At 32.2% G+C, this 21,144-nt stretch overlaps 2 protein-coding genes and 1 long non-coding RNA gene across 3 annotated transcripts; 2 read left to right on the forward strand and 1 right to left on the reverse strand.

The window, feature by feature from the left end:
• The first annotated feature begins 1,625 nt into the window (after window positions 1-1,625).
• On the forward strand, window positions 1,626-4,983 carry LOC127088313 (protein DETOXIFICATION 27). The gene is made up of 7 exons (XM_051029248.1): window positions 1,626-1,961; window positions 2,080-2,708; window positions 2,841-2,897; window positions 4,031-4,269; window positions 4,348-4,466; window positions 4,558-4,647; window positions 4,735-4,983. Exons 1-7 carry the CDS (start codon window positions 1,665-1,667, stop codon window positions 4,795-4,797), a joined length of 1,494 nt encoding a protein of 497 aa, XP_050885205.1. The 5' UTR covers window positions 1,626-1,664; the 3' UTR covers window positions 4,798-4,983.
• Window positions 4,984-7,108: 2,125 nt separating this feature from the next.
• Window positions 7,109-8,030, reverse strand: LOC127088315 (uncharacterized). Its single transcript, XR_007790171.1, has 2 exons — window positions 7,660-8,030; window positions 7,109-7,386 (listed from the first exon to the last, which is right to left on the reverse strand). It is a non-coding gene; the product is annotated as an uncharacterized LOC127088315 (long non-coding RNA).
• A 4,423-nt stretch (window positions 8,031-12,453) lies between these two features.
• Window positions 12,454-15,591, forward strand: LOC127088314 (protein DETOXIFICATION 27). The gene is made up of 7 exons (XM_051029249.1): window positions 12,454-12,836; window positions 12,924-13,552; window positions 13,635-13,691; window positions 14,584-14,822; window positions 14,897-15,015; window positions 15,105-15,194; window positions 15,292-15,591. The coding sequence occupies exons 1-7, from the start codon at window positions 12,555-12,557 to the stop codon at window positions 15,364-15,366; spliced, it is 1,491 nt and encodes a 496-aa protein (XP_050885206.1). The 5' UTR covers window positions 12,454-12,554; the 3' UTR covers window positions 15,367-15,591.
• Window positions 15,592-21,144: the final 5,553 nt, after the last annotated feature.

Genomic DNA, 21,144 nt, shown 5'->3' on the forward strand with positions numbered 1-21,144 from the left:
AGTTAGAGCATACCCTGCATTCACCATTTTTTTGCGAAGGTTCTTGTCTTTTATTGTATGCATGAAATTTTGTGTGATATGTCTAATGCAATAGACATGGATAGAAGGAGAATCATGCCATCCGTTATCATGGTTATTGTAAGCGCTCTCAATGACAGTATCTCTATCTGAAATCAAACAGAGATTTCCCAGGCAACTTACACACAAGAAGGTTCAACATCTAACCCCAACAACATTGTCAACTGATTATTCACAACTCCCTATCCATCAAAATTTCTTATCCACAAACACACAAACCTACGACCCTAACATGCGAAACACCCAACCACAATACCAAGAGCATACCCCATACCACCACCAACAAGTAGATCATCATCAAGATACCCAACATCGTTATGCACCCAACGCATCACCCTATCATAGCAGCCTTAGTCAAACACTCAACGATCATTTAACACCAACCGTCCCTCCTCCTACTATAGCCAAGAAGCCTAAACATCACAAAACCAAAACATGCAACAACCATATGGCTACCAAACACCACAACATCATTTCAACCTTTCCTTGATGCATCATTCACACTATTGTCTCCCTTCAATTGTCCTGGTCGCCCTCCAATAATTCGAACACAACCCAACTACTCTTGCATGAGTCACGAACTCAGCTATGGCGGTAGCGCTTCATTGCATACACAAGACTATGCAGATTTATCTAAATATCTTAGAAAATCTCCTGCATGGGTGGTGATGTTCTTGGGTCCTCAGACACTCAAACGCATGGGGTGAATCATCAACGTGAGTTAGGGCCACAATTCGGGTAGCTAAGGGATGTGGGACCGGAGGTCGGTTAGGTCATTCCGGTCAACGACATTAGTCTTTTTTGTGTAAACGCGTATTAATATTAATATCAATTGGTCTGATTTCGACTTTTATCTAAAATGTATAATATTTTTTTAAAAAGATTACGAAACACACAGGTGTCAGACCAATTGACGTATCCTTTTTATAAATTAACACACATACGCCAATTGGATTGACAACACTAGGTGCACTAGATCCAATTGGCGCCACCTCTCTAAGTTTAAGAGCAGACGCCAATTCATCTGACACCACCTCTTCAAAGTGGGGTATTTTGGAAAATAATCTGAAAAATGAGTTATTTTGATTTTTTTTTTGAAAAATTGAATTATTTGAATCAAAAATTCTAATATCCTATATTTTTTATATTTATTTATTTTCATCTTATTCTACCACTTACACACATTTAAACACATAAAAACAAAAATTTAATGTATTTGACATAAAAGTTTCGGTGTAAAATAGTATTCTTTTAATTTTCTTAATAGTATAAATGTCAAATTTTGAATATTTATAATGTATAAATAGAACATTACGATTTCAAATCTCCATCCCAGAATAAATTACTCTGGATTAAGAAGAGAAATTAACATTTATCTTAATATAATAAAACATCATGAATGGAAAGGAAGAGAAAAATATTTTTTAACAAAACTAGAAACAAGATAGAGTTTTGAAACCAAACCTTTTGTCCTTTTTATTCGTCTATTACAATCCAATTCGGAATCGTGCACCTAACTCTTATTTATATATATTTACACACAAAACACAATTCATTTCTCGAACGAGGTTCTCTTCCATCACAGAATGGATAGCATAGATAGAGATAATGATAATAATGACACTCTTGTCCAATCTCTGTTGCCAAAAGAAATTTCATCCATTCAACCTAAGGAAGAGGAGGAAGAAGAAGTATTTGGGAAGAAGCTTTGGATTGAAACTAAGAAACTATGGGTGATAGTGGGTCCCGCTATCTTCAGCCGCATCGCGTCATTCACCATGAACGTCGTTAGTCAAGCTTTCGCCGGTCACTTAGGAGAAGTTCAACTCGCCTCCATCACCATCGCCAACACCGTCATCGTTGGCTTCAACTTCGGCCTCCTCGTAAGTCCTTCTTTCCTAAGTTCCTAGCATTATTTTATGCTGCAATATTGTTGATAAAATATGTGATGATGATAGATTAACTTGTGTGATGTGATGTTTATGATGGAAAATGAAATAGTTGGGAATGGCAAGTGCATTGGAGACACTTTGTGGACAAGCGTTTGGTGCAAAACGACATAACATGTTAGGAATATATATGCAAAGATCTTGGATTGTTCTATTCGTATGTTGTTTTCTTTTGCTGCCGTTTTATGTCTTTGCTACTCCATTTCTCAAACTTATAGGACAACCCGACGACGTGGCGGAATCGAGTGGTATTGTAGCTATATGGCTTATACCTTTGCATTTCAGTTTTGCCTTTCAGTTTCCTCTTGCGAGGTTTTTGCAGTGCCAGCTGAAAACAGGTGTGATTGCATGGGTTTCTCTGTTGGGTTTGGTGGTGAATGTTGTATTGAGTTGGTTGTTGGTTTATGTTTGGGAGTTTGGAGTTATTGGTGCTGCTATTGCTTTGGATGTTTCATGGTGGGTACTGGTTTTTGGAATGTTTGGTTACACAGTTTGTGGTGGCTGTCCTTTAACTTGGAATGGTTTTTCAATGGAAGCATTTTCTGGTCTTTGGGATTTCTTCAAACTGTCATTAGCTTCGGGGGTGATGCTTTGTTTAGAGAATTGGTATTACAGGATACTTTTGCTTATGACTGGCCAGTTAGAAAATGCAACGGTTGCGGTTGATGCATTGTCTGTATGGTAAGTTATTAGTCACAAACAAGTATTTGAATTTTACAAGTATTTATTAGTGTTGTTGAGGAATGTGGTGGTTTTGATTGCAAGTTATATAAGTATCTATTAGTGTTGTTGAGGAATGTGGTGGTTTTGCAGTATGACTATCAATGGATGGGAAATGATGATTCCTCTTGCTTTCTTTGCTGGTACCGGGTATGCTATTTTTTGTTTTGTTTAGTTCATAATCTTTTTACAATATCATTTGCATTGAAATTTAAGTATAGAATAGAAGTTTGTACCTAATTATTGTCTCTTTCTAGTGATTTTTTTATTCTTTGTATTTTAAAAATGGATTTTATAATATGCATCTTTTAAAATATTACAAATTTTTTTATATTCTTTTTTTTTTTCTAAATTAAAAATTAATTTTGACATTCTATAATATAAACATATATTATTGAAGATAAAAATATAGTCGAAATCATAATTTTTTGAAAAAACTTATCTCAAAAACGATTTTTATAAAAAACTATTTGAAATAATTTCAAAATTAAGTGATTTTTTTGAAATTTGGATATATTTAAAAAAATTAAGAATAAAAAAAGTCGTGAAGAAGTTCCACATTAGTTATAAATGTGGAGATTTGAGCATTTATAAGTGAGAGAAATCCACACATCTATACCTTAATATTTTGGATGAATATGTGGTATCTCTCTCACTTATGTGTTGTTCTTGATCCAATGTTGATGCTCCTTCACATGACCCAAGAAATGGTATTCATTTACTCCCTCCGTTCCTTTATAAGTGTCACTTTCTTGCAAAAAAAAATTGTTTCTTTTTAATTGTCATTTGCAAAGTTCAAAGTAGTATTAATTGCAATTTTGTCAAAATTATCCATAGATAATTAATTATTAAAGAGAGAAAAAAAGTAAAGTGAATGTAATAAATAATTAAGGGTATTATAGGTAAAAGAAGAATTGTAGTTTGAAAAGTAACAATAATGATTAGTTTCATTGATATGTGTAAAAAGTTAAAAAATGACACTTCAAAAGGAATGGAGGGAGTAACACTTTCACACATATTAAGAAATATGATAAATAAAAGAAAATAATAATTTTAGTAAGATTGTGAAAATACATATTTTCTTATATAGTGACAATTATCATGGAATATATGATTATTAGTGGTTATATGATTATTAGTTTTAATTATTTTGGCCTGTTTTCAGAATGACACACTAATAAACTCGACTTCATGCGGATACTAAATAGTAGCCATGAAAGAAAATTTAACTTTTTAACATGATTTTTCAAATGAAAGTTACCAAGTGATGACACAAATTACAGGGTGCGGGTGGCGAACGAATTTGGAGCAGGAAAAGGAAAGTCAGCAAAATTTGCAATGCAAGTATCAGTGATACAATCAACTGTGATTGGATTAGTCTTCTGTGTTCTCATAATGATATTTCAGAGACAATTTGCATATATTTTCACCTCAAGCCCTTCTGTTCTTCAAGCTGTTAACGATATGTCAATCCTCTTAGCAGCCACCATTCTTCTCAATAGCGTTCAACCTGTTCTATCGGGTAAAAAGGATCGATCAACTTAATTCAATAAGTAATTCTACTTAATAATTGATTATTAAAATGCATGCATGCATGCAGGTGTAGCCGTTGGTTCGGGTTGGCAAGTATTTGTAGCATACATAAATATTGGATGCTACTATTTAATTGGACTCCCACTTGGAATTATCATGGGATGGGTCTTCAACACTGGTGTTGAAGTAAGTAATAATAATTCATTAAGATAATCACTTATATTATATTATGTTTATCCTTTGAATAATATGTTAATATATGGTGGTGTGACATTAGGGCATATGGGGTGGGATGATATTTGGTGGTACAACAATCCAAACTTTGATACTCATCATAATTACAGTTCGGTGTGATTGGGAAAAGGAGGTAAACTATATACATTTCAACTTAAACCTTAATTATCTTATGTTACTCATTTGTTTAATATATATCTTATGATATTGATTAATGCAGGCAGAGAAGGCAGGCTCACGTGTAAACAAGTGGTCAGTAATTAAATCAGCTGCAGATCACTGATTAATAATTGGATTAAACTAATGTACCAGTTGATTTTTTTTACAGAATTGTTGTTTTAGTTAATTAAGCAGTGGTGTTAATCTTCAATATGAATAAGACAATTATATCTTGTTTAGTTAGATCACCGCTAATCAAAATTGTCCTATAAAAATGATGAATTCATTACCAAAAGTAGTTTTTCTCTAATATTCTCTTATTTGATCACCACCTTGACTGTAATCTTTTTCCAATTTCTAGGTGTGATCCATTTTGAGTTTAATTTTTATATGTTTAGTGCATGAAGGCAACACATGATTTTTAGTAAGACCGATAGCGTTAGTGTTATTGTATTTGATTGGAATGCAACCGAGTTTTAAATCGTAATTTAGTAGTTGTTTCTTTATCCATAAGGCTTTTGTACAATAGTTTTCGGTGACTACATATTCACCCTTAAGGGTAGAAGAGCAACACTACGCTGCTTCTTCCTGTGCCAAGAAACTAAATAATTTCCAAATAAATGGCAAGTACCACTATTACTCTTCCTATTTGATTTACATCCAACAATTTTCAACAAAGTCAAGTACCATCCATTTTCCTTGGGAAACCAAAGAGCGTGATGAGAGATTCCATTAAGATACCTCAATTCTTTTAATGGTCTTAAAATGAGATTCTCTCTGTGACACTTCAAACCGAGCACACATACACACGCTAAACATAATATATGGCCTACTTGCTGTTAAATAGAGTAAATATCCTATAATACCTTCATACTTGGTGATACAAATATCCACACCATGTTCATCTTTATCATTTAGCAAATTTGAAGTAATATGAGTAGACATGTTCTTTGAATCCTTCATATCATATTTCTTTAGAATCTCCAAGCAAAAATTTGTTTGGATGATGAACATGCCAGTTTTTATTTGCTTGATCTACAATCCTAAGAAGTAATTAAGCTCTCCCATCAATGACATTTCAAACTCGTCATGCATCATACTAACAAATTCTTTGCATAGAGATTCATCAGTGAATCCAAAAATAATATTATCAACACGAATCTAAAATAATAAAATAGCCACTAAGGCGCATATACCAAGCTCTAAGAGTGTGTTTGAAGCCAAATAATGCTCGTTTTAGTTTGAAAACAAAATGAGGATTTTCATGGTCCTCAAAATCCATATTTTGAGAGACATGGACTTTTTCATTTAAGTTTCCTTAAGGAATGCATATTTAACATCCATCTGATAAAAATTCAAGTTAAAGGAAAATGCCAAAAGAAGTCGAATCGCCTCAAGACATGCTACATGAGCACATGTCTTCTCATAGTCAATTCCTTTAGCTTGATTGTATCTACCATACCCCATATTTGCCCTACTTTTATTTGGCATTTCATATTTCTTTTCCAATTCATTATCATTTGTATCAACATGACCATTTCATTTGGTCCTACACATTTTCATTAGTTAAAAAACTTTCATCCACATCCATTTTATTTGATCAGGGATTTCCATAAACAATCATTAACATACATCATTTAGTTAATTAAAAAATCCAAATAAGAAGGACGAAGGTTAAGGGTTTGACTCTTTGGCCACATTGCATTACCATTTACTTCACTTGCATTTTGTTCATAAGTCATTTTTCGTACAAACCTGAGTTGAATTCATAACTTGTGTTTCATTTGATTTGTCAAAACTCGATTGAGGATTACAAATTCCTTTTAAATTGTCATACTTTGATTGATTTTGCATCATGAATAAAATGTAATTGGGTTTGCATTAGTAATTAAGTTCGTATTATGTTTGAAGATTTAATCAAGTTGTGGACTAAATGAATGGTTGTATCGTACATTCAATTATCCATATCCAAAACCACAAATAAAAGAGTTATTTTCAAACCAGTTATCCATTATCCATTTAAGATCCATTTCCATCCAACCACAAGAATCCAATTCAGTTTCTAAACCAATCTACTTTAGCATGTGAATTCATTCCATCAAGGCCAATTATCCAATCTACTTTTAATCCAATTTAGTTTTTTTTTCTAACGTTAGAATCCAATAAATATCCAATCCATATCCAAAATATTGCAAACTCAAATAATCAAACCAATTATCCATTTGCATTCAAAAAATTATCTGTATTAGTAATAACCAAATTTCTAACTGATATGAAGTAGTAACATGGTTTTTACTGCATTAGTAAAGTACACCAGGATACAAGTTACATATATTTTTAAAGTGCCAAATTCACCAGTGAACAAAATTATAGTGCATTTGTAAAATTAACTGCAACATTAGTAGTATTTAAATCAGAAAATAAAATTATATTAAAAAAAAAAGGATTCATTGTATTAGTAATTTGCATCCAGTAATTTTTTATATTACAATTCAGAAAGGACAAAAAGTAAAAAAAAAAATTGATTTGCATTTCTCATGCAAATCATCTTTATCCTTTCTCAAAATCTTACAAAATCAGGAAGCTCCTCACACTCTAACAAACTTGATTCCTCCCCCACATGAATTTGCCCAACTCATTAGGATTTTCATTTGATTTTCGCACCTATGAGAAGAAAATGTCCAAAACTCTCTCTCTCTCTCTAATTTGATGCCTATAAAAACAACATCCATTTGCTTCAGAAGGACATGAAAAACTCATAAAGAAACTCTGTAAAATTTTCTATAGAACCCCAACTATTTCCCTATCACTAAAGCTCAAATATTATCCTATTTCAACTTTGATTTTCACATTGAAATCAGAGATTGAAGAGCTAGACCCCTAACATACATAAACAAGCATCAACAAGAAGTTTGAGGAGAAAGAAAGAGAAACCTGAAGAAATAATAAAGAAGAGCTAACAAAACGACCAGAGGAAAACACTTACTTGAGGTAAATTTGGTCGTCAGAGTCTCGCGGGAGTTGGAAAGCTCCGATGAGATTTTTACCTTCTGTTTTAAGCTTCTTAGCGCACTATAGACCCGTGTGTTTTCCATTTGCATGTTTGATTTGATATTTGTGAATGTTTCATTGTGAATTCATGATGATTTCTTGAACTAAGAACTGATCGATATCGTAGATCTGTAGAATTTTTTTTGCGTGCTTGCAAGGTTGATGAGGTTTTCGTTTTATGACTCAGTTTGTTTATATGAAACTCGCTTGTATTGATTTTGTTTTCTAATTTTAGATTGTTGGGCGAAATCTGATTTTTAATAGAGGAACACTAATGGGTACTCATCAAAACTCTTATGAGAAGACTTTGTTTGAGTAACAGGTGTGTTTGTTTCATGCATGTGAGTTCATTTTTTAAAAGTAGAGGTGGTTTGACTTTGAAAATAAAATCCATATTCAATTCTTTCATTGACTGAGTTATTTCACTTTATTTGCATCGATGGTTGTAGCTAACTTACAATTTTTGGTCATTGCCAAGACTATTGCATGTAGTATTTTTACTGTCGTTCTGCCACTTGGTGATGGCTATCAATCATTGTTGGCCACGCTAAATCAACACCAGATAAGTTAGGGGAAAGTATCAGAGAGTGAAGGACTACATTGTAGTAATTTGTTTGAGTTCAAATGATGCTCAGAAATAACTTGTCCAATGGTGATCAGAAGTTGATGAAGCTCGATCTGGTTCACTTTAGAAGGTCTCAGAGCTTGGAAATTGTTGTAAAAGTTTCAGAGGATGTCGATGGAGCTAATGGAATCGAGAAATTGGATTGAAACATGTTGAAACTCAAAACATGATAATTGAATTTTCTGGAAAAATTTCAAGTTGCGGCAGGGGTTTCTTGGCTCTCCAAAGCTTGCAAATGAAGGCAATAGATTTCTATATTTATAGGGAATGTATTTGGATCCAAATACTTGTGGAATTATGCATAACTCGTGCAAAACGATTTTGATCAAAGTGTGACTTGAAACTCATCAAAACTCAGTCAAATGATGTGTTTCAAGGGCCAATTAACTTCTGGAGACTTGCTAAAACATGTTTAGGACCAAAAAACTTTATAATTTGGCTTGGAATTGAGATTAGTCATGGTCAAATTTTGGGCAATGGTGATTTCATCAGTTCTAAGTCACCATGTTCAACTTAATGGGGTATCCTGCTCAAGAGTCTATTTGATCACATTCTTTTGCAATGTGTTAACATCATGTCCAAGATTACAATATGCCCAGAAAGATTGCATTTGGATGTTTGAGCATAAAGTTATGTTATGTTGAAGTTGACATAAAATACCGGTCACATAACTTAGAAAAATTTGAGTGCTTCATGGTTGAAAATGACCTATAATGTCCTAATGAATTTCATGGCTTTCCAAGCATAATTTGATCTTGGTCCTTGAATAAAACTTGTAGATGACATCACAAATAGAATTGTTCAAAAATAATCAGATCCATATGTTGAAAAATGAAGAAGTTATAATCTTTAAAAAAGTTGGGAAAAAGTCACTTGAAAATAGGTCAAATTTCACTAAGTCCACAAATGACCTATAATGACCTCAAACTTTTGATAATCCTATAAATATAATTGACTCTTTTCATGTAAATAGAAGTTTTAGAGGATATTGAGAAGAGTTATATGCAAAAAGGGGCATCAAAAAATGTTGAAAATTGAATGAGTTGTGATCCTTGGAACTTTGACTTCAAATTATTGACTTTTAGGTCAAACTTCTTGGAGCAAGCTTGTGTACTTGGAATTTTCTTGCATTTCAAAGAACATGGGTGATCATATGAACTTAAAATATGATGTCCTTGATTGCCTCTTGATTAAATTGCTCAAATCTTCAAGTCACTTGTTGAAGAAGGCATGAAAATAAACACATGAACCTTTGACATTTCTTGAGAAGTAATCCACCAAACTTTGAGATGCTCTTTATTTGAGGAGCCCTACCTTGAACAACAGACTTAAGACAAACAAGACATATTTTTGGTATTTTTATTAGTAGTTAGATAAGCAATAAATCAAATAAACACAAGGATAAAACATCAACAAAGAAGTGTTTGGTGATCCCTGCAAGAAGCAAAACCAAAGATGGGTAGGAGAATGACCAAGATGTGACATTGCTTGTATGCGAAAATGTAGATGAGATGTGGGATCTTAGAGTTAAAAATTAGGGTATGACACATTCTTATCAAGGGAGTGACATGGCTTAGTAATTGCCTATAATTAGCAAGGGCGAGAAAGGAAATTCCAAGAGCCATTATATATGTTCCAAATCTAGAAACTTGGCTCATTTTTCATTCTCCTTCTCTAACTAAAGGTAGAAAATTAACGAGAAAGTTAGAGGGAGAAAGATAGAAAATGAAAGAAAGAAGAGGAGAAGAAGAAGATTCAAGGATCAAAGTTGTATTCTCTTGCATGTGTGATAATTTTTTTTTGAGTTTGATGATTGTTGTTGTGGAAGATTCAAGATTCAAGATCAAAGATTTTTTTATCATCATCATCTTCCTTCTCAAAGATAGAATTTAGGTTTTATGGAAAATGTGAGGCTCCTAGTTAGTTTCTTAGCCTATTGCACGTTAGGGATTCAAGTAGAATGAATAATCTTGCTTAGGATATGTGAAAATTGTATGTTTTTATGATTGCATGCTGGAATGATATGATCATTTGTGTATGAACTTACATGTGATGAATTGAGTGTGAAATGATCCTTATATCATGCCATATGTTAGGATTGGATTGATTGTGAATTGATGTGCTGAAATTGAGTTAGAGTATGAATTTTGAAGAAAATCGCAGCCGTAACCAGTTACACATTTGGTGTAATCAGTTACCACTTCTGAAAATTCGTTTAATGATGAAGAATGATGATGCAATCGATTACATTCTTTGTGCAATCGGTTACCACCCCTGAAAACTTGAAAAATACAAAATAGATTGTTAGTGTAACTGAATACACTTTTGGTGTAATCGATTATACCAGTTATGTGATGAAAATTAAATTGGTGTTTTAATATCATGCCATGCTAGATTCATAAAAGTGTGCATTGAATTAACATATATTTCCCAAGTAGGAATTGTGTGAAAGTCAATGGTGATTGACATCGGAATTAAAGAGAAATGTCTCTTCCATTAATCAATTAGGATTTAATAATAAAGTAATCTTGATTGATACATGTGTTTGTGTTTACCTAAAGGATATTAACGGGTAAGTGAGGACACCTTAAGATCGAGTTAGCATCTGACGGTGAGAAACTTGTAAAATTGGAATAACATTTTGAATCTCAGTATATGATGATATCGAGGGATTTCAAAAATGGAATCCTTTATGAATAGGTAAGACCCAAGCAGCGGGAACCATGTAGGAATTGGAAGATCTTGCCTTAGTGAGCAATTATTCATTTAACGAGATTTCGAAAGGGGAATTCATTACGTGAGTATGGTGAGTATCAAAATATTGAGTATCAAAATATCTAGTACAAGTGAAGGATATGATTAAGTATGTAAGATCCAAATAAAGGAAGGTTGATAAAGCCGAAAGATATACCATATAGCGGACTAGGTCCATACAAAAGGGAGGCAGGTAAACCTAGATGATACTCTCCTTAGTGGACGTTTTCAGAACTCTAGAGGATAGATCGCAGCGTAAAACCCATGCAAATGAAATATTCCTAATTATTTTTTTCTTAAAATTGTAAGGATAACAATTTAATCATCCAAAGTAACACAACCGTGTATTTTCTCTAAGGGTGTGTTTGTTTGATGGATTAAAATTATAATCCCGGGAATATCATTCCTAGGAATATTATTGTCAGGAACTTTATTCCCATCAATGTGTTTGGCAAAATCAACAAAGTTCCTAGGAATATTTTTAAGTTTTATTTAATTAAATTTTAAAAATTAAAAAATTAAAAATAAATGTGTTAAAATAACATGAGAGTGGGAAGTTATGGTTGGTTATTTTATGTTCCCATGGGAATATAAGATTCCCATCCTTTGACATGGGAATAAAAATGGAGAAATTTATGAACAAAACATATTCCTAGGAATAAAAAATACCCAGACATAAACTATCAAAACTTGAAACAAACAAGGGAATATGTGAATTCCAATGTCATATTCCCGGGAATAACATTTGTATCCACGAAACAAACACCCCCTAAGGCCAATAAATTAATTATCCAAAGTAGCACAACAATGAATTTTCTCTCATACTAATAAATAGAGACAAATTATTTTTTAAATTTATTAAATAACTAATGTATTTATTCTATTATTAAATTAAATATATTAATTACTCAATAAATTTAAAAACTAAATTGCCTCTTTTCAATAGCATCAGAGATAAAATGGAAAGCTTATCAATCATTTAGTCCATCCATCAACCAATTTCCATAAATATAGATTGCAATAAGTATCAAGTCTTAAATAAATTTATATAATTATATGCTGCAATTAAGAATTCTCTACGGACCGAGACACTTAAATTCTATTATCTTCAATCTTATTTATAAGATGAATTTTACCTTTTAGGTTTATTGAACAATTGAACTGCATAATACTAATCTATATACATTAATTATTTTATAGATTTAAAAATTCAAATTTCTCTAATAGATAAGTACCGTACATAAATAAGTCTAAAGAGAGTACTATAATTTTACAAATATTCATAAATACAATTATTGTTATTTTTATGGAAATTAGAATTTGTCATTATAGCACTCTTAAAAAAAACAAGAGTTAGGTGGACGATTCTGAATTGAATTGTTATAGACACGAATAAATTGTAGAAGAATATCTCAACCCTATTCATTTCTTGAACTGAGCGTTCTATCTCAATGGATAGTATCGATAGTGACAATGATATTAATGACACTCTTATCCAATCTCTCTTAGCAAACGAGGTTTCTAAGGAAGAAGAAGAAGAAAGATTTGGGAAGAAGCTATGGATTGAAACTAAGAAACTATGGGTGATAGTGGGTCCCGCTATCTTCAGCCGCATCGCGTCATTCACCATGAACGTCGTTAGTCAAGCTTTCGCCGGTCACTTAGGAGAAGTTCAACTCGCCTCCATCACCATCGCCAACACGGTCATCGTTGGCTTCAACTTCGGCCTCCTCGTAAGTCCTTCTTTCCTAGCATTATTGAATGCTGCAATATTGTTGATAAAAGGACTGATGTGATGTTTATGATGGAAAATAAAATAGTTGGGAATGGCAAGCGCGTTGGAGACACTTTGTGGACAAGCGTTTGGTGCAAAACGACATAACATGTTAGGAATATATATGCAAAGATCTTGGGTTGTTCTATTCGTATGTTGTTTTCTTTTGTTGCCGTTTTATGTCTTTGCCACTCCATTTCTCAAGCTTATAGGACAACCCGACGACATGGCGGAATCGAGTGGTATTGTGGCTATATGGCTTATACCTTTGCATTTCAGTTTTGCGTTTCAGTTTCCTCTTCAGAGGTTTCTACAGTGCCAGCTGAAAACAGGTGTGATTGCATGGGTTTCTCTGTTGGGTTTGGTGGTGAATGTTGTATTGAGTTGGTTGTTGGTTTATGTTTGGGAGTTTGGAGTTATTGGTGCTGCTATTGCTTTGGATGTTTCATGGTGGGTACTGGTTTTTGGAATGTTTGGTTACACAGTTTGTGGTGGCTGTCCTTTAACTTGGAATGGTTTTTCAATGGAAGCATTTTCTGGTCTTTGGGATTTCTTCAAACTGTCATTAGCTTCAGGGGTTATGCTTTGTTTAGAGAATTGGTATTACAGAATACTGTTGCTTATGACAGGTCGGTTGGAAAATGCAACTGTCGCGGTTGATGCATTGTCTGTATGGTAAGTTATTAGTCCTAAAAAAAGTAGAATTTGAATTTTACAAGTTTTATATTTATTAGAGTGGATATGTTTGGTTTTGCAGTATGACTATCAATGCATGGGAAATGATGATTCCTCTTGCCTTCTTTGCTGGTACCGGGTATGCTATTTTCATTTTGAAATTGAAGTGGTGTGGAAAATGGCCATGTGGCCAAGCAAATTACCCATCTTTTTCTGTCAATATTAAATACGGCTTTTTAATGATCATTAATGGATCCTCTCAAATTTACTGTCTCAACGTTGTCCTTGCCTGTCTTAAATTAATGATATAACAAATGATGAGTTGGTATCCAACAAAACTCTATGGATAGTTCCACTTTAGTAAAACTATCTTATCCATTTATTTTACAGAGATTTAAAATGATAAATAAATTTTTAAAAATAATTATATATATTAAAAATAGTTATTCATAAATACAAAAGGTGATTAATACATTTTTTTAAACGGTCAATTTACAAATATTAAGAATATATTGTCAATGAGTTAACACACTATTCTCTCTCTTGTTTTTTTTCCCTCAAATTATTTGTCTTTTTAGAATATCTTGGATAAATATTTATTATTTTTCACTAACTTATCGTTATTCATTGTATTTTAAATCATGTAACTACTCAACTAGATAATATTAATAAGGTTATTTTAGTATATAATATTAATTTTATCGTTGAAATTAACACAATTAATCATTAATTTAAAATGTGTAAAAATCTCAAAGAATATATCTACCGTGAGACCGAAGAGTATCAATTAAGCTATCACACTTACTAAAAAGATATTTAAGGTTGTGCTCAATCAATCGGTCACATACTTATCGATTATGAAAATGTGTAAAAAGGAAATATGATGGAATGTCCATATATAAACTGGTTGGTTCATATGTGACCAGGTGGTTGATGGAGTGTAAAGTACTATTACACTAACCATGAAAGGAAATTAAACTTTAAACATGATTTTTCAAATGGAAGTTATCAAGTGATGACACAAATTGCAGGGTGCGGGTGGCGAACGAACTTGGAGCAGGAAAAGAAAAATCAGCAAAATTTGCAATGCAAGTATCAGTGATACAGTCAACTGTGATTGGATTAGTCTTCGGTGTTGTCATAATGAAATTCCATAGACAGCTTGCATATATTTTCACCTCGAGCCCTTCTGTTCTTCAAGCTGTTAACGATATGTCAATCCTCTTAGCAGTCACCATTCTTCTCAATAGCGTTCAACCTGTTCTATCAGGTAAAAAGGATCGATCAACTTAATTCAAAAAGTAATTCTACTTAATAATTGATTATTAAAATGCATGCATGCAGGTGTAGCCGTTGGTTTGGGTTGGCAAGTATTTGTAGCATACATAAATATTGGATGCTACTATTTAATTGGACTCCCGCTTGGAATTATCATGGGATGGATCTTCAACACTGGTGTTGAAGTAAGTAATAATAATTCATTAACAAAATCATTTATATTATATTATGATTGAGATTTGAATAATATGTTAATATATGGTGGTGATATTAGGGCATATGGGGTGGGATGATATTTGGTGGTACAACAATCCAAACGTTGATACTCATCATAATTACAGTTCGGTGTGATTGGGAAAAGGAGGTAAACTATATACATTTCAACTTAAACCTTAATTATCTTATGTTACTCATTTGTTTAATATATCTTATGATATTAATTAATATGTGTATTTGTGCAGGTAGAGAAGGCTGACTCACGTGTAAACAAATGGTCTGTAATTAAGTCTAATGATCAGCTGCAGATCACAGATTAATAATTGGATTAAACTAATGTAGGAGATAAATTTTTTTATATAATTGTTATTTCAATTATTTAAGTGGTTGATGTTAATGTTCCGTATAAGTAAGACAATTATATATTGATTGTGTTTTTTTTTTTTTTTCAGTTATTGTAATGTAAGACTCAAAATTATCTTTTAATGTTTATGTAGGGTTATCATCCACAAACAGATCTATGACTAGTAATGTACTTTTCATCACAATTGTAATAGTCCTTATACTATCCTCTTTGGAATTTGTGAAGACAACATAGTACTAGTAAATTTTATTAGAAAGGTAATTAAGATTAATTTGTTTTTTTTTGAGATGTGTAGTAGGGAGATATGTGTGTAGATATACTTATACATCATTCCAATCTCAGGATCTACCTTCTCTCTAAAAAAAATTCTGCATTTCTCCATTTGCATTCCTCTTTTCTAGTAACATGCATGCATTCATTTATTTTTTCCATCAGTTTCATTCCCTTTAGACTTCATTTCATCCTTCATCATCATATAATCATAAACAAATCATTGCAACATGCAAGATTGAAAGGGTTCTTGTATGCATGCTGTTGAAAAACAGCTTTTTGGTAGTAAGAGTGTTGAAGTTGACATGTTGAAGAATGGTCCTTTTCATTGTACTTTTATGGAGCCTAATCACCCCAATGTGCTAGGAATGCAAAGTAAAGCAGCCACTCCTCCTACCTTTTTGCTTGATGTTGTGAGAGAAAGTGGACCTATCAATGTGCACTCTGTTATTCCCAGCCACTTCTCTCCTTCGGCCGTGAAGTCAACATCGTACCTGGGCCAATGAATGCTCGTGTGTCTTACTCATCCTTGGACCAAGTGTGCTTTGTTAGAAATAAAAATGGAATTACTTTAGACACTTTAAGATTTACCTATGACACTTAGTGAAAAATTAAAAATATTTATATGTGTATCTTTGATCACGCCTCAATCCATCAATTTCATATGAGTTACACCCTTACTTTTGTTAAAAAGAATAATTGAAAAATAAGTTTTTGAAATAAATTTGGAAGTACGGTTCCAAAAGTATTTATGAGAATCACGGTTCAAGAAATTGAGGATGAATATTTATGATATACTACCTCCGTTTTTTTATTATATGTCACTTTGAGAAAATATTTTGTACCACAATATAAGTCGTTTTATAATATCAATGAGTCATAAATGTGATTTTTCCTACTATATCCTTAAATATTTATTATTCTCTCTTCTTTCAATTATATCAATTTATCTTTTCAATATCATTAATGAAGGACAATTTTGTAAAATCCTTAATAATTTCTCTTTTTTATACCACAATTATTACATTTCTTAATACGTGTGAAAAGTCAAAAACGACTTATAATAAAAAACGAAGGGAGTATAACTATTTATTTTTTGGGTAATGCTAACTTGTGCATCAAAAATACATGTTAAATAATTCATAAATAAAAAATTTATATTAGAAAAAATAATGAAAACATTAATTATAAAATTTTGATAAAGATCATACACAAGTTTCAAGAAAATATTTCTATAATTAATTTTTAACTTGAACTCTATGGTACAAGTTAGCATTACTCTTATTTTTTTAAAGAATTAAGGGTTGGTTATAAAAACAAAATTGATTTTTTTTTATACAAATTGCAATTTTTTGTTAGAAAGGATTTGATGAGGTTTGTGGCATTTGGATACCTATCTAATGGAGTAGATGTAGGATTTGATGACATCGATGGAAGTCATATCATATCTTCTTGTTTTTCTACTTTAACATAAAAGAATTACTTTGAGCACAAATTTGATATCTTATTAAGCACAGTCGGTGCCTTTAAATATATAAAATAACAACGGTTTAAAATCTTTCAAAAGTATACTTCTATATTTATTTCAAAAATATATTTTTGGATTTTGTTTTATAAAACAAAGGTATGACTCATTTATGTATAAATGTCGGGTAAATAGGATGAATTTGAAAATGCATCTCCGGACTAAATTTTAGGCAAAAAAATAAGGTGAGTTTCACTTATGACATATTTTGGTGAGACTTAAAGTGTGTCTTGAGATGCATTTCTGAAATATGATGAGGATTTTTAGATTTTCATAAGGTGTTTTTCCACCTATTAGGGTCGGATTAGCAATTTCCAATAAAAATGTGAAACCTGCATGTGGACCGCTTGGTGTTGGCAAGGGCCCACTTTCGAATTCAACCCCCATTTTAAGTCGGTTGTTGCCTAAGGCTCCTTGGGAAATTCTTTAAAGGATATTATTTTTTCCATTCTTAGGGATACTCACTCACTCTTGTGTAAAATAAAAAATAATTATAGAATTTGGTAGTTGCGGACGCATCCCAATCCACACTCAATATATTTGTAAGTGAGTCACACTCTTATTTTTTATTTAAAAGAATATAGATGTAACTTTGTAACAACTTATAGAAATATACTTCTTGACAGGTTTTTAATTAAATACACGGAAGATCTTCCCCCTTTCTCATTTCCAACAAAAACACTCTAAGTCACTTGTCAAGTTTCTCTATTCAAGTGCATTTTCTACTTCATTCAATCCAAGTGATTTTTATACTCCATTCAATGCAAGCGATTCTCAACATCCATTCAATCTAAGTGATTCAACTTTCTTTTGCACATTTTGACAAGTTTTTCAATCCAAGTTTTATTTTTATTTTTTCTACATGCATTAAGAAATAGGAATAATAGGTTTGCAATCCACATTACTATTACTATATATATGTAGTTATACTCATTGTTAGATTGTTATATTGAGTATTGCATTTTGTCCCATTTTTGTATCATGCATTTCGGCCATTTTTTATTTCTAAGTTTCGTACAACTTTTAAAGTTCAAGTGTCTTCAGCTTCGTCTTCCCGGAGGCAAGCGTCACATGCTACTGCCCAAAAAGCCCCACCAGTCCAGGTTGATGTTGCCGTTCTTGAACAATTTTGAGGAGGCTTATAACACCTCGAATTCAATTAATTTATTTTATTTAATTTAGTTGCATTTTATTTAAATTAATAAGTGATTTATATGTTTTTATTTGGATAATTGGTGAATTTATGTGTTTTGAAGGGTATTAGAGGGAGTTAAGGGGGTGGTAGAAAATAATTAGATTTATTTTAATTAATTTAAGTTGAGTGGAATAATTAAAAATAAGGTGGTTGTAGAAAAATAAGGGAAATAATAGAATTTGGTGGATAATTGAATTATTATAAATTAAAATAAAAGAAATTGGAGTTAGTAAGAGGAGTAATGGCAAAATAGGAAAAATAGGTTGAGGGTAATAACCTAATTAAGGAGAATTAAATTTTGGTTTAAATAGAAAAAGACGAGGGCTAAATTTTGAGAGTACATATTATTTTGGAGAACAAGAGAGAAGAGGCAAAGGAGGTAACCTAGGGTTTGGAGAGAAAACACCATTGCGGAGGAGCTTATGCATTCTTTGTTGGAAATTAGGTAAGGAGGAGATTACTCTTCTATGGGTGAATATTGTATGAAGGGTAGAGAGGAATCTTCACTCTTCTCTAGGTTTTTCTTTTGATTTCACCATTGTTGATGTGTTCATGTGTTCATGTGTTCTTGATGAGAATTGTTTCAATTGTGTGTCCAATTGTTATGATTCATGATTTAATTTGTGCATTATAACATGTTTAATTATGAGATTGTTATATGCTATTAAATTCATGATATGATGTCTTTGGATGTTATAATGTGAATTGACTTGATGGATGAGGATTAGGGGATGGGGAAGATGAAGTAAACGTGTTAAAACTGGAATTTTTAGAAAAATTACTGGTGTCAATCGATTGACATCCAATGTTAAATGATTGCACGCGTGAACAATTAGAAAAATCTAAAAAACTAAATTATGTCAATCGATTGATTCCCCTGATAAATTGATTGCTCTTAGTCAAAACGTGAAAAATTAGAAAGGCAGATTTATTTAGAATTATTTAAAATTTTCTGGGCATTTTTGCGCCCGGTTTTTATTCATTTTTAGTTTGTTTATTTCCGTTTTTTAGTCAAAGTCGTCGGGCCAATTGTTTAGAATTAATTGTGTTTTTTGTTTGAATTTTAATTGTGTCATTTATTTTTAATTAATTTTTGAAGTTATGTTGATTTAATTAGTTTTATCAATGAAGAAAATAAAAAATGAGAAAATGTCTTTTGTCATCCATTCATCATAAGCCGCATGATCGTTGAATTTGAATTTGGCTCACAAATGAGAGGTGATAATCTGGTTTGTCATAATTTGAATTCACCATTTGATACACAGTGCATGAGGGATAAGGGCCCACCAATGAAAAGCATACACACACATATTATATATAGAGAGAGAAACGAGATCTGCGAGGATTTTGTTGTTTTTTACTTAGTAGCATTTTCTTCTTCACTAAGATAAACCTATTCACTCTTTCCGTCACCCACTCTCCTTTTTCTCCTAACATAAACCCTCACGCACCTCTCTTTTCCCTCTATTCACTCTTTTTCCCTCTGCTTCACTCTTTAACATCAAACATTCTCTTCCTCCTCCCTTTTACGCAACGACAATAAACCGAAAAAAACATTTTCCATACTCTTCCTCACAACCGAAAAAAATATATTCTTTCTCTTCCTATCTCCACTCACCAAAAAACCCTCTTCCTCCTCCCTTTGACACACAACTCTACTCACGACCTCATCTTTCTTCTCTTTCCTTCATTCACTCCCCAAACCCCACGACCTCCTCTTTGTTCACCACCCTCAATCGAAACAACACCCTTCATACGCGGATGCAACACCTTTCCCCTTCACCAAAATGTATTTTCGTTTCTGACAACCCATTAATAACTCAACAACAACGCATCACAAGCGGCACAATAACTCGAATTTTTTTGCTCGGTTCTCTTTCCATCTCTCTTTCCATTTCGCTTTCCATGGTGAAGAAGATGAAATTTTATGTGTTCATGAACATACTTGTTGCTATTGTGATTGTTCATCTTTGTTCTTTCATTTTATCATTGTTTTTATATATATTCATGCGTGTATTATATTGACAAAAAGAGGGTTGTGGAGGAGTGGTTGAGACTTCGATCTCTTAACTTCAATGACCCAGGTTCGATTCGATGCGCCCCTTCCTATTATTTCGTTGTTTTATTTTCTTTTTCCACTTTCATGTTGTTTTATTTTTATATATATTTATTTTTGTCTTATAGTGACAACTAGAGGACCATGGGGGAGTGGTTGAGGCTCACGCTTCTTAACCCCCAAGTCCTGAGTTAAACACCTTGTTGTCCCATTTCTCATTTTCTTGCATTTTTTCCAATTTTTTCATACCATTGTTTTTGTTTTCTTTTACATATTTTAATCAAATAAACTGCTATTTATTTTTAATTTTTATAACATGTAGTTCTTTCTATTTAATTCATTTACAATTCTATTTATGTATTTTATTTAGTTCATTATTTTATTTTGATTACGATAGTTGTAAATTCACAATTTTAATGGTTAATACAATGCGATACTTGTGGATTTTTGTCCTTTTTCTTTGATCCATTTCATTACTAAATATTGGATTTGAATTCGTGGGTTCGACATTTCCCATTTTTTTATTCCACAGATTATTTCATCAATACATTGATTGCATTTTGCCGCGTTTTGACCCTTTGAGTACGGCGTTTCCGTTGTTGTCAATATGCACAAACCGACTTTGAGCACATTATCTAGAGTTTTTCTTGCACTTCTCAATTTCCATTTTCCTTGAACGTCTTTGCAT

The sequence above is a fragment of the Lathyrus oleraceus genome, chromosome 5 (genome assembly GCF_024323335.1).
Source record: "Lathyrus oleraceus cultivar Zhongwan6 chromosome 5, CAAS_Psat_ZW6_1.0, whole genome shotgun sequence".
Classification (NCBI taxonomy): Eukaryota; Viridiplantae; Streptophyta; class Magnoliopsida; order Fabales; family Fabaceae; genus Lathyrus; species Lathyrus oleraceus.